At 53.1% G+C, this 13,975-nt stretch overlaps 1 protein-coding gene across 1 annotated transcript in view; it reads left to right on the top strand.

The window, feature by feature from the left end:
- LOC128978038 (complement receptor type 2-like) overlaps positions 1-13,975 on the top strand; it is a 46,393-nt gene that overhangs the window by 23,462 nt on the left and 8,956 nt on the right. Inside the window, exons 19-23 of the mRNA XM_054395783.1 lie at positions 352-543; positions 1,140-1,239; positions 11,074-11,210; positions 11,296-11,520; positions 12,786-12,977. Of these exons, the coding sequence (XP_054251758.1) occupies positions 352-543; positions 1,140-1,239; positions 11,074-11,210; positions 11,296-11,520; positions 12,786-12,977 (846 nt within the window). The remainder of the gene's footprint in view (positions 1-351; positions 544-1,139; positions 1,240-11,073; positions 11,211-11,295; positions 11,521-12,785; positions 12,978-13,975) is intronic.

Here is a 13,975-nt window from a genome sequence, read left to right as displayed (position 1 = left end):
GGACTGGATGACCTTTAAAGGTCACTTCCAAGCCATTCTTATGGTTCTGCCACCAAGAGGCTGGAGCCTGGGATGCTCTTGTGTCTCCTGAGCCCCAGCTTGCATTGTCCCATGCCCTGTGCCAGTGACTCATTCCCCTCTGACAGCTTTGCCCGTGCTGCACCTTCAACTGTGCTTTGCAAAAGCTGCACTCAGCAGCAGCCCAGCCTGCTCAGAAAGTAGAATCCACCCGTGGGGAACAGGAGGAGCTTCCCCAGAGCACCACGGGGGGAGCATTGCATGGTTCCAGGGTTTGTTTCACCTGCTTCCTGGAGGGCACCTCCCTTCAGGTCTGCTCTCCTTGACTGCCAGGGAGCTGTGCTGCCCCAACAAGGCTGAGGTTTGCTGCCCTCTCCAAGGTGGATGAGAGGATTAATTTCTTCCCTGTTGGGACCAACGTGAGCTATGTCTGCCGGCCTGGCTACGAGAACACCTCAGAGAGTGCCCCCAGCAGCACCTGCCTTGACAACCTGACGTGGTCAGAGGCTGCTGAGCTGTGCAGGAGTGAGTAGCTCTGCTCTGACAAGCAGTGGGGGAGGTTCAGAGCAGGTCGTAGCTCCCAACCCACCTCCTGATGTGCAGCCCAGGTGGTTATCATCCCAACAGCTGCATGGAGAGACTTTTGCCAAGGGCTTGTGGAGACAGCATGAGAGGGAATGGATGGAAGCTGGAGGAGGAGGGATTGGAGATGAGGAAGAAATTCTTGCCAGTGAGGGTGGGGAGACACTGGAACAGGTTGCCCAGGGAGATTGTGGATGGCCCCTCCCTGGAGGTGTTCAAAGCCAGGCTGGATGAGGCCTTGAGCAACCTGGTGGGAGGGGTCCCTGTCCATGGCAGGGGGTTGGAACTGGATGGTCTTGAAGGTCCCTTCCAACCCAACCCATTCTGTGAGTCTATGCTTAGTGCAAAACTGGGAGGATGTTCCTTGACACTCACGTTTAAGATGAACAACAGCAGTACCAATAATGTTCTTCTTCTCTTCTGTTTTTTTTTTCCCTGCTGGCACAAACAGATCTGTTTTGACTTCCATGGCTCATGGAATGGTTTTGATGCCTCCATCCCTGGGTGTTGCCACTGACACTGACCTCCTTCTCCTGCAGGGAAATCCTGTGGGGAGCCAGGAGTGGTGCCTGGGGGCAGGATGGATTTTCTGACAGACCTGCAGTTTGGTGCCACAGTGAAGGTGCTCTGCCAGGAGGGGTGAGTCAGGGGGCAGTGCCCCCAGCTCCAGCACACAGCATCCTAGCATGGGTTGGAAGGGACCCAGTCCAACCCCCCTGCTAAAGCAGGGCACCCACAGCAGCTTGTCCAGGAGCACAATGGCCAGGGGGGTTGGAATCTCTCCAGAGAAGGAAACTCCACAACCTCTCTGGGCAGCCTGCTCCAGGGCTGCATCACCCTCACAACAAAGAATTTTTTCCTCCTGTTCACATGGAATCTCCTGGGTTCCACTTTGTGCCCATTGCCCCTTGTGCTGTCCCTGGGCACCACTGGCAAGAGTCTGGCCCCAGCCTCTTGCCCCCCACCCTTTAGCTCTTGCTGAGCATTGCTCAGATCCCCTCTGGGGCTGCTCTTCTCCAGGCTCAACACCCCCAGGGCTCTCAGCTTTTCCTCCTCACAGAGATGCTCCAGAACCCTCAGCAGCTTTGTTGGACTCTCTCCAGTAGTTCCCTGTCTCAGCCCCAGGCTGTTTATCCCAGCAGGGCTGCTGGTACCATCAGCTTGTAACTAAAGACTTCACACACAGGTTCCTGAAATATTTCAGCTGAACAGATTTGACAAACAGTGGACAAAAGGAGGTGATGGTTGAATTAAAATGCTCAGTGCTGTCCAACCAGAGGAGTGCCCTGAAGCACACTTTCCATCCATCCATCCATGCATCCATCCATCCAGCAGGGAGCTGACTCACACTTTCTGCCTGCTTTCAATCAGGGCAGCCACGCAGCAGCCTGGCTTGCAAAAGGAAGCTCTTCCATCTCCAGCAAGCGTTGCAGGAACTCACTGGCATCATCTGGCTGCTTCTGCCCAGGCTTTGCAGCTGCTGCAACTGTAACAGAGGGTTGTTGGTTTGTTTTGGTTTTTTTAACTCCAGATATTTCCTTCGGATGGACTCTGGGGCAATGACAGCATGTCCCACCCTGCTGGGCTCAGCTGAGCTTTGGAAATGCACAGCAGGGAGGAGGGAGAAGGTTATCCCTCTGAGCAAGATCAGATACCATCAATCCTGTCCAAATGATGAATTGTTTTGGACAGGAGGATGGAATCCAGAGACTGGGGAAGGTGGTGGTGCTGGCAGGATGGGAGGTGTCAGGTTCCAACAAGCTACTTTCATGGCCTGTAGGTCCCTACAATGCTCCTTGCTGGTCTCTGCTGTGGTGGAAGCATCTGAACCCTTGCAGACACCAGCTCAGGAGGTACCACCAGCAGCCTGCTGCCATTTGCTCTTCTGGCAAGACTTTAGCAAAGCATCTACAGCCTCATGACCCAAAAGCAGCCTGCTAGGGAGGAGGTGACACTGAAGAACACTGGGCACCAGCAGCTCCAGCTCACTGCACTCTGTACTGCAGCAGTCAGGGGTGGAACTGAAGCCTTCAAAGATGCTGTGGGTGCTCAGGAGGGAGGTCCTCACCCCATCCTGGTGGGTGACAGTGAGTGTGGGAAAAGCTTTGGATGCCAGCAGCCTGAATCCCAGCACTGTTCTCCACCAGGAAGCAGGCAGGAAGAAGGAGTCCCTGATTCAGCAAACCCAAGCCTGGGGCATCCATGTGGGAATCCAACCCTAACCACAGCACTCTCTGGCACTCACTGTGTGCTCTGCAAGCTGCCAGCTGTGGTTTCTCCCAGGCTGGGCTGCAGATGTGCTCTGCAGTGAGCCAAAGGAGGGAGTCACCTCCAAAGAGAGTAACCAAGACCCTGGCAGGCAGCAGGGTGAAGTTGCTAACCCCTGTGTATCTCCACCTTTGCCTTTTCTACCCTGGCCATGCTGGCACCAGGATAACAAACTGTTCTCAGTTTCTGGCTCATTACAGAGATTTGTCTTTTCCTGTGCATTTAGGTACAGGTTAGAGGGGAGTCACTTCATCCTCTGCCAGCTCAAAGGGAGCAATGTCGAATGGAGCGAGCTTCCAACCTGCGAACGTAAGATGAACCCAACCTTGCTTCTGACTTCCCCCCAGCAGATCCTGCAGCCCAACAGCTGCTCCAAGCCAAGCTTCACACATTGGTTTGGTTGATTTGAGGTGGCAGATCTGCCACCAAGACTGCAGCTGAGAAATGCTCCTCTTGCTGCTGCAGTTTTGTTCCCGCTAGATCAATGAAGTAAGGCAGCAGCGAAGGTGTGGGGATGAGACTTCAAGGAGTCACAAGCCAGGGCAAGCTGCCTGTTTCATTTTTGTGACCCTTGCAATGAGAGGGAGAAGAGGAGACTCTGGGGAGACATTCTGGCTCTTTACAGCTCCCGGAAAGGAGGCTGGAGCCAGCTGGGGGTTGGTCTCTTCTGCCAAGGAACAAGTCATAGAATGAGAGGAAATGGCCTCAGGTTACCCCAGGGGAGGTTTAGGTTGGACATTAGAAGAAACTTCTTCACTGAAAGGGTTCTCAAAGACTGGCACAGGGTCTCCAGGGGGGGTGGCTGAATCCCTGGAGGCGTTTCAGAGAGGCAGAGATGTGGTGCTGAGGGCCCTGGTTTAGCACCAGCCTTGGCAGAGTTAGAACCTGGTTGGATGTAATGATCTCAAAGGGCTTTCCCAGCCCCAATGGTTCAATGTCCCTCTCACTGAGCTGCTCCTGCTGGGACTTTTCCTTCCAGTTCTGTGTCCAGAACCACAAGTGGCCAATGGAAAGCTGGAAAACCCTTTGGGTGATAAAAGCTGGTACCCAACAAATGCAACTGTCACTCTGGAATGCCTTCCTGGCTACCACTTCTCAGCTGATGGAGTCCAGGCTGAATCCCCATCCCTGGAGATGTTGAAAAGAAGCAGAGATGTGGTGCTGAGGGCCATGGTTTAGCACCAGCCTTGGTAGAGTTACAGAATGGTTGGACTGGATGATCTTAAAGGTCTTTTCCAGGCCAAACAATTCTGTGATTCTAGGAAACTGTGACTGTAGAAGGAAAAGGGAAATGATCCATACAGCAGGCAGTGCTGGTTAGCCATCTTTAGTTATCCATGAGGTTTATTCTCTTCAAGAACCCTTGGTGGACTCCAGAACCCTTTTGCATTTTTCATTATCACTGAAGTTTCTCATGCCACCCTTCTCCCCTGCAGTCATTACCTGCTCTTCACCTCCTCAAATCAGCAATGGAAAACACGATGGGGAAGGTGCAGGAAAATTTGTGTACAACTCAACAGTAACCTACAGCTGTGCCCCTGGCTTCCAGCTCGTGGGCAGCTCCAGCATCCATTGCACAAGCAGGGACAAGACAAAAGGAGTCTGGAGTGGAGCTGCACCAGAATGCAAAGGTGGAGTCATCTGAGCTTGGTGTTTGCTGCAAATTCACTATTTAGGATGGAGCAGCTTCAAAGGTTGTGGCTGCTTAGCACAGGATGTGTCTGGTGTCAGCCAGGCTGTGATTGGAAAGAGGAGGGAGGAGAGGGAAATGCAGTGCTAGTGAGTAAGGAATGTGTAAGAGTCTGTGCAAGCAAGGTGTGGTCCTGTTAGCAATGCTTACTCCTCACACCCTAGAGAAAAGCACCTCTGGAGTGAAAGAAATGCAAATGACTCTTCTCCAAAGACCTCCTCTGCAGGGTGAGTTGAGCTGAGTCTACCTTAACCCCACATTTCCCACCTGCATTTGCTCCTTTGCCACATTCCCATTCAAGAGCTGCTGGATGAACCTCACACCAGGAGTTTCCCTCTTCCAGCTGCCCGTGGGAATGGCATCCAAGCATCCAAGAAGGCTTCCAAGTGGGAAATGAAGCTGAGCCTCTACAAAAAGTCACTCCAAAACACCATCTCCTCCTCCCACTCTGCTTCATTCTCCAGGCCACCAGGTCAGTTCTGGTAGCTCGTTTGGAGTTCAGAAGAGCTCATCAAGGGCTACTCCCAGTCCTGTACCTGGAGTTTTCCTTTTATCCTGTGTTTCTCTCCAGTGTCCAGGAGCTGTGCTACCTCAGCCTTCAGATTTGTTGTGCCTTTGTACAAACCCCAGACCTACTATTCTCCTGGGACCAGCCAAGGATCCTTGTGTCTTCCCAAGTACATGGGGATCTCTGGCATCCTCCCCCAAGCCAGCTGCTTTGCAAGCATCAAACGGTCCAAACTTGCAGCATTTTGTGGAAGTGAGTGATTATTTCTTTTGTTTTGGTTGTGTTTTCTCCTCCTGTAATTCTCTGTAAAGTTTATGGGGTTTTTTCACTGCTTCAAAGCTCAGCTTTGACTGCACTGACCTCCTCCTCTTCCAGCTTTGCTTCATAAGAAGCACTACCACAGGTTGCCCAGGGAGCTTTTTGATGCTCCCTGCCTGGAGGTGTTCAAGGCCAGGTTGGATAAGGCCTTGAGCAGCTGAGTCTAGTTGAGAGCCCATGCCAGGGGGGTTGAAAGTGGATGGTCTTTGAGGTTCCTTAGTGCATGGACCCCCTTGGTGCATGGAGCTCGTTGTTGTATGGAGCTCCTTGGGGCATGGAGACCCTTGGGGCATGGAGATCCTTTGTGCATGGAGTCCTTGGTGCATGGAGTCCTTGGTGCATGAACTCCTTGGGGCATGGTGCTCCATGATGCATGGAGCTCCTTGGTGCATGGAGTCCTTGGGGCATGGAGCTCCTTGGGGCATGGAGCTCCTTGGGGCATGGAGCTTCTTATGCATGGAGCTCCTTATGCATGGAGCTCCTTATGCATGGAGCTCCTTGGTGCATGGAGCTCCTTGGGGCATGGAGTCCTTGGGGCATGGAGCTCTTTGGTGCATGGAGCTCCTTGGTGCATGGAGCTCCTTGGGGCATGGAGGTCCTTGGTGCATGGAGTCCTTGATGCATGGAGTCCTTGTTCTGGTAGCAAGAGGCATTGCACTGCACTAACCTTGTTCCACACCAGCGAGGTCGTGGGCAACCCGGAGAAGCTGGACATGGCAGAAGTGCTGCTACAGCAGGTTCCCCATCCACTGCAAAGGATTCTTCTACACATGACCAGGGTGAGGATCAGCTGTGGTGGAAACAGTGTCTGGGTGGTTGCTCTCTACAACTACCTGAAAGGAGGTTGGACTCAGGTGGGGGTTGGTCTCTTCTCCCAAGTAACTGGTGACAGGATGAGAGGAAATGGCCTCAAGCTGAGCCAGGGGAGGTTTAGGTTGGTTATTAGGAACAATTTCTTCACTGCAAGATTGGTCAGGGATTGGAACAGGCTGCCCAGGGTGGTGGTGGAGTCACCATCCCTGGAAGGGTTCAAAAATTGTGTGGCCATGGCACTTGGGGCCATGTTTTAGTGGCCATGGTGGTGTTGGGTTGATGGTTGGACCGGATGATCTCAGAACTCTTTTCCAGCTTGAATGATTCTGTCATTCTGTCAGCATGCAATTGTAAGCAATTAAGATGGCAAGGAAAGATTTGAAGTAAGGAAGATGCACAAAACCATTTCTCTGCAGCTTAGAAGCAGTTTGTGATGGGTCTGCCCTCCCCCAGTGACACCACAACAGAGGGAGCCCTGTGGATGAAGCCCTGGGAGGAGGCATTTACACTTTCCTTGCTTGGTTGCAAAGAAAATGAGTGCCTGGTGCTGCTGCTGCCATCCCACTGCAGATGTGGACACAGATAAATAGGATCCCACCCAGCTGGAGCTGATGTTAGCTGCTGAAGCAAACATAGCACTGAAAGTAGGAGGGATGGAAACTCTTCACCATGGGCTGGTTCTGAAGTGCCCCACGTCAGGGTTGGACTTGTGAGGACTCTTACAATTTGCTTTGCAAAGAGAAGAGACTAAGCTGGGTCTGGTCTGTAGGTACAAAATGCCTTTTTTTTTTTTTTTTTTCCTCTTAATTGTGATATGTTCTAAAGTTCTAAGAAATGATTTAAAACTACTTCTGCAAGGGTTGGCTGAGTCCTGTAATTCCTTCTTCCACAGATCGCATTGGGTTGGGAGGGACCCTCAAAGGTCATCTTGTCCAACTCCCCCCCCCTGCAGGCAGCAGGGACACCTCCAGCTGGAGCAGGTTGCCCAGGGCCACATCAAGTTTGATCTTGAATGTCTCCAGGCATGGGGCCTCAACCACATCCCTGGGCAACCTGTTTTATTCTCTTTCAGCATCCCTACTGAGCTGCCCAGCCTTACTCCAGCCTGGGGGTGGGAAGTTCCTCAGGAGTTCCTTAGGCTTTCTGGAGAACTTCTGACAGAGCTCAGATGTTTGTTTCCACAGCCACACACTTCCTTGCTGGCTAGCAACAGCGAGCTCCTGCCACAACAGCCAGGATAAATACAGCCCCACAGGGCAGGCTGTGGGAGAGCTACAGCTCTGCTGGGCTTCAGCTGCTCCTTCCCTTACCAGGAATCTCTGGCTGCAGCACACTCCAGCTGCAGCTACACCCAGCAGGGCTGTGCTGAGAGCAAAACATTGCCCTTCCTGCCCTGCAAAGCTGATTTCTGCCAGGAAGTCAGCACTTACTCACACACTAAATTCACTGCTGGTCTTTGTGTCTTCACTCCTTTAAGCACTTTCTTTAGCAAAGCTTTTTTCTGGTATCAATTCCTGCAAGGAATTGGGATTGGAACAGGCTGCCCAGGGAGGTGGTGGAGTCCCCATCCCTGGAGGGGCTCAAGAAAGCTGTGGCCATGGCACCTGGGGCCATGGTTTAGTGGCCATGGTGCTGTTGGGTTGAAGGTTGGATTTGCTGATCTTAGAGGTCTTTTCCAGCTGAAACAATTCTATGATTCCATAAGCTCTTTACTGATTATATTTCCTTCCAGCCTATGTGAAAGATGACAGCCACCAGTGGTTGGGGGCTCTGCTCACCTCAGGCTGTGAAGATGCTGCTTCTGCTTTGCAAAGGGAGGAAGGCAGCTCTGCAGTGCTGCAGGCTGTGAGCAGACAGAGAAGGATCTGCTGGTTGTACCCTGTAATGTTGCCCTGCTGCAACCCTGGACAAAAGAAAGCTCCAGGGAGACCTTAGAGCTACCTTCTAGCACCTGAAGGAGGCTACAGGAGAGCTGCTGCCTTGGACAGGGATGGAAGAAACAGGCAGGGAGCTGAGGGTGGGTGCCTGTGGAAAGCCAAGAGCAGCTCTGGCAGCTCAAGCCCTATTTTTGCTGACTGGTTTTAGGGGAAACCTCCTGCTGTTCCAGTCTGAGCCTGGCAGCGTGGGTGTGCAGAGCAGCAAGGGTCAGGCTGCCCTCACCATCTGCTTGGCCTGCTGTCAACAGCTGTCAGGGGAAGGGCTGGCAGGGCAAGATAAAGCCAGCGGCCCTCAGCAGCTCCAGCTGAGCAGGCACAGAACCACTATCACCAGGCTCACCTGCAGGGGCAGCTCCTGCCCCAGGGGGGATGTTGTGCTCAGTTGGTTTTGCAGTTCCCCAGCTCAAGAGGGACAGGGAGCTGCTGGTGAGAGTCCAACGAAGGGCCATGAAGATGCTGAGGGGCCTGGAGCATCTCTGTGAGGAGGAAAGGTTGAGAGCCCTGGGGCTGAGAGTCTGGAGAAGAGCAGCCCCAGAGGGGACCACAGCAAGAGCTAAAGGGTTGGGGGTGACAGGCTGGGGACAGACAGTTTTCAGTGGTGCCCAGAGACAGGACAAGGGGCAATGGACACAAACTGGAACTCAGGAGGTTTCACTTGAACTTAGGGAAAAAATTCTTCACTGTCAGGGTGCTGGTGGGCTGGAGCAGGCTGCCCAGAGAGGTTGTGGAGTCTCCTTCTCTGCAGAGATTCCAAACCCACCTGGCCCTTGTGATCCTGGGCAAGCTGCTGGGGGTGCCCTGCTTGAGCAGGGAGGTGGGACTGGATGATCTCCAGAGGTCCCTTCCAACCCTCACCATGCTGGGATCCTGTAACCTGAAGCTGTGAGGGGTTTTCACTGAGTGAAACTGCAGCAGTTGGTGGTTCTGATGTAGCAGGAACTGAGGCTTCTCCCTCAGGAGGCTCAACACTGCAAGAAGTCTTTGCCAAATACTTCTCAACACCTCACTGTCCCATGCTGAGGTCACTGCTTTAAGCTATTACCAGAGAATTCCCCAGCATTTCAAGCATTTTTTCCCCTGTTAGCAGCTTCCTTTTGCCTTGGCCTTATGGCAAATCCTTTTGTTAGATATTCTCGGAGCTTCAATTCTGCTGGAAAGGGAAATAAAAGTGGAAAACAAGAAATGAAAAGGAAATAACTGAGTTTAAGGGACATAAAAGTGGAAAACAAGAAATAAAAAGGAAATAACTGGGTTTAAGGGACATAAAAGTGGAAAACAAGAAATGAAAAGGAAATAACTGAGTTTAAGGGACATAAAAGTGGAAAACAAGAAATAAAAAGGAAATAACTGGGTTTAAGGGACATAAAAGTGGAAAACAAGAAATGAAAAGGAAATAACTGGGTTTAAGGGACATAAAAGTGGAAAACAAGAAATGAAAAGGAAATAACTGAGTTTAAGGGACATAAAAGTGGAAAACAAGAAATGAAAAGGAAATAACTGGGTTTAAGGGACATAAAAGTGGAAAACAAGAAATGAAAAGGAAATAACTGAGTTTAAGGGACATAAAAGTGGAAAACAAGAAATAAAAAGGAAATAACTGAGTTTAAGGGACATAAAAGTGGAAAACAAGAAATAAAAAGGAAATAACTGAGTTTAAGGGACATAAAAGTGGAAAACAAGAAATAAAAAGGAAATAACTGAGTTTAAGGGACATAAAAGTGGAAAACAAGAAATAAAAAGGAAATAACTGAGCTTCTGAGTGGAAACTGCAGTGTTTCCTGGCTCACAGAGGCAGGAAGGTGCTGGCTGCCCTCTCCTTGGGGTGAGGTGACACATGCCACGTGTCACTGGCAGCACTACTCAGCAGAACTGGACAAGGACAGCAAATAACAACCCCCCCAGCCCTTCCTTCAGTTCTTCCCACCAGCCCTGCAGCCAGGGATCCCAGAGCAGCTCTGCTTTCCCATCACAGAGCCAAGGAAAATTCCTCCTGTGCCTAGCCAGACTGCAGGAAATCCCCAAGCCTTTGTGGGCAGCACAGAGCCTTGTTCAAAGAGTTGTGTGTCTGACTGGGATTGTTCCAGTGGAAATGGTGATATCCCCACTGCCTTCTTTTGTGTGCAGATGTGAATGGAAGGAGTTCCAGTAGCAGCTTTCCAAGTGGGGATGATTTACAACCTTCTGGTCTTCCATCCACTCCTTTTGTTGGAGCAAAGTCCTCTCCTCTCCTCTTGCAGAAAACCCTCTCTTCACAGAGCTCTGTTCCTAAGGAGGGGTAGGGGATGTTTGAAGGTGGTTTGGGGGAGCTCTGGCAGGGAGCTGGTGCCCCCAGGCTGGGCTGGGCTGTGCTCCCTGGGGCAGATGCTGTCATAGAGGGATGGAGGCACTGATGAAGATGCAGCTCTTGTCCCCACATGCAGCAGAACCAAACGGGGGAGGACAAGTGGGACCTTTTCTACCCCTCCTGGCTTTGGGGTGAGCTGCAGGGTTGACAGCTTGAAGTTGGCAAGCCCCTCATGCTGCCTTTTTTGGTTATTTATTTTTCTTTTCATTCGGGGTTTGACAGTTTTGGGAAGTGAGGTTACTTTACTGGAAGGTGTGGAGGGAAGGTCTGGGGAAGAAGCTGAGGCAGTGGTAGCCTGCAGAACCCCACCGTATTCCTTGGGATGCTGGAGTTAGCCTCTTGGAGCAAACGGGAGCAGAACCGTGTCCTTCAAGCCCAAGTCCTCCACAGCTGCAGGTGACCCTTCCAGCAGGACAATTCCCAGAGCCGAGACGGTAGGGAAGGGACCGGGGACCCGTGGGAGGGGCCAGGGGATAGGGGTGAGCCCTCGGCTCTGCTTTTGGCTGCAGGTCCCCCAGCGCGGGGTGCTGCCCGTGCCTGGCAGCAGCAAGAACAGCACCCACGGCTGCTCTTGAGCAACATCTTCCCTCCCTAGACTCCGGGAGGGGCCCCGCTGCGCCCCTGCCCTCCACGCCCTGCGCCGAGCGGAGCCGGGCGGTGATCGGGGCTGGGCTGCCCAGTGCTGGACTGCTGTGACCGGTGCTGCGCTGCCCGGTGCTCGGGACTGCTGTGGCTGGTGCGGGGCTGCCCGGTGCACCGCTGCCTGGTTTCTAGTCCGATTCGTCCTCCGATTCTTGCTCGGCTGCCCGGTTTCTAGACCGCTTCCCGTTCCGTTGCCCAGTGCTCGGTTTACCGTTACTGGGCTGCCTGGTGCTCTGCTATCCGGTTCCTGCTCGGCTTCTCGGTGCTGGACTGCTCGGTGCTCCGGTTCCTGCTCCGCTCCGGTTCTCGCACCGCTCTGGATGGGCAGCAGCGATGGGCTCCGGGCACCGCCGCTTGCTCCTGGCCGCGCTGCTGCCGGTGCTGCTCCCTGAGGCGTGGGGTGAGCACCCGGCGGGAGGGCTGGGGGCGATGGAGCAGGGGGCGGGGGGTCCCGTCCCCCTGGGGCTGTGCTCCATACATGTCGGTGTGCTCCATGTGCACGTGTGTGCTCCGCTTGTGCTCTGCCGTGTGGGGTGCACGTTGAGGCTGTTTGTGCTCCGCGTGGGTTCATGTGCTCCATGGATGTAGGTGTGCTCCACACATGTGCGTTCTCCATGTGTGTTGCACACATAGAAGTGCTCCATGTGCATGCATGCACTTCCTGTGCTCCTCCTGCTGTGCTCTGCTGTGTTGGGTGCACGTTGTGGGGGTGTGTGCTCCATGGGGGTTTGTGTGCTCCATGCAGGTAGGTGTGTTCCATGTGTTTATATGCTATGTATGTTCCATACATGTGTGCTCTATGTGCTCCACACGTGCTCTGCATGTTCTCCATGTGGTCCATTTGGGTGTGTTCCATATGGGTCCATGTGCTCCATGGGGGTGTCTTCTGTGTGCTCCATGCATGCTCTGCTTTGCTGTGTGCATGTCCTGGGGGCTGAGTGCTCCATGGAGGTGTCTTCTGTGTGCTCTGTGTGCTCCATGCATGCTCTGCTTTGCTGTGTGCATGTCCTGGGGGCTGTGTGCTCCATGGAGGTGTCTTCTGTGTGCTCTGTGTGCTCCATGCATGCTCTGCTTTGCTGTGTGTATGTCCTGGGGGCTGTGTGCTCCATGGAGGTGTCTTCTGTGTGCTCTGTGTGCTCCATGCATGCTCTGCTTTGCTGTGTGCATGTCCTGGGGGCTGTGTGCTCCATGGAGGTGTCTTCTGTGTGCTCCATGCATGCTCTGCTTTGCTGTGTGTATGTCCTGGGGGCTGAGTGCTCCATGGAGGTGTCTTCTGTGTGCTCTGTGTGCTCCATGCATGCTCTGCTTTGCTGTGTGCATGTCCTGGGGGCTGTGTGCTCCATGGGGATGTCTTCTGTGTGCTGCATGGGGGTGTTCTCTGTGTGCTCCATGGGGGTGTCCTCTGTGTGCTCCACATATACTCTGCTTTGCTGTGTGCACGTCCTGGGGGCTGAGTGCTCCATGGGAGTGTCCTCTGTGTGCTCCACATATACTCTGCTTTACTGAGTGCATGACCTGGGGGCTGAGTGCTCCACGGGGGTGTGCTCCCCATGTGCTCTGCCACGTGTGTGTCGTGGGTGCGTGGCCTCTGCTCTCTGTGGACTCTCTGTGTGCATCATCCCTGCTGTGCCCTACCCCGTTAAATCCCATTTTACTTTCCTGCAGGTGACTGTGGGCCGTTGCCAAACATCAGCCATGCAGAGCCTCCAGAAGACACTAAACACCAGGGAGTCTTCAGCGTGGGCTCCAGGGTGACCTACAGCTGCATTAAGGGCTACATGAAGCGCCCCTCGCTCTCAGACACCATCCAGTGCCTTCCCAACTCCCAGTGGTCCACCCTCCCTCTCTTCTGTGGCCGTCAGTAGTAGCTCAGTGTCTCCTGACCAGTTGCTTAGTGATGCCCTTGGCTTGTGAAAGCCTCTGCTGCTTTAGCAATCTCTGCCTCAAGGGTTTCCTCACCCAATGTGTCTCACGATGGAGTTGCTGGTCACAGGAGCTCTTACTGCTCCTTTTGCAGGGCTCTGCTTAGTCTGTTGGAGCCCAGTGGGTTAATAAAAAACAGAGTCATGGAATTGTCTTGGTTGGAAAAGCCCTTTGAGGTCATCCAGTCCAACCTTCAACTCGATGCCACCATGGCTCTTAAACCATGTCCCCAGGTGCCATGGCCACAGGGTTTTGGAACACTTCCAGGGATGGTGACTCCACCACCTCCCTGGGCAGCCTGTGCCAATGGCTGAGCACTCTTAGAGTGAAGAAATTGTTCCTAATCTCCAATCTAAACCTCCCCTGATGCAACACGAGGCCATCCATTTCCTCTTGCTCTATCGCTTGTTGCCAGAGAGAAGAGACCAATCCCCACCTCACTGCAATCTCCTTTCAGGGAGTTGTACAGAGCCACAAGGTCTCCTCTTAGCCTTCTTTTCTCCAGCCTAAACACCCCCAGCTCCCTCAGCTGCTCCTTCCCAGTTCTCCAGACCCTTCCCCACCTTCATTGCCCTTCTCTGGACACACTCCAGCTCCTCAATGTCCTTCTTGGAGTGAGGAGCCCAAAACTGATCCCAGGACTCCAGGTGTGGCCTCACCAGTGCCCAGTCCAGGGGCACTGTCACTTTCTTGGCCATGTTGGCCACCCCATTGCTGATCCAGGCCAGCATGCTGATGGCTGGTGACCAGCACCCCCAGGTCCTTTCCTGCTGGACAGTTTCCAGCCACCCTTTCCTGTGCCTGTAGCATTGCATGAGGTCGTTGTGACTCAAGTGTGATGGTTTGAAACTGTCTCTTTTAATTTTTCTTTGCAAAGTTCAAGCAGAGAAAGTAAAAGAGTGTAAATAAGTCACTGTTGGGTGTAAGAAAGC

This window comes from Indicator indicator, chromosome 35 (assembly GCF_027791375.1).
Source record: "Indicator indicator isolate 239-I01 chromosome 35, UM_Iind_1.1, whole genome shotgun sequence".
Classification (NCBI taxonomy): domain Eukaryota; kingdom Metazoa; phylum Chordata; class Aves; order Piciformes; family Indicatoridae; genus Indicator; species Indicator indicator.
Note: the sequence above shows the minus strand (reverse complement) of the source record. Positions and strands in the feature narration are given on the sequence as shown.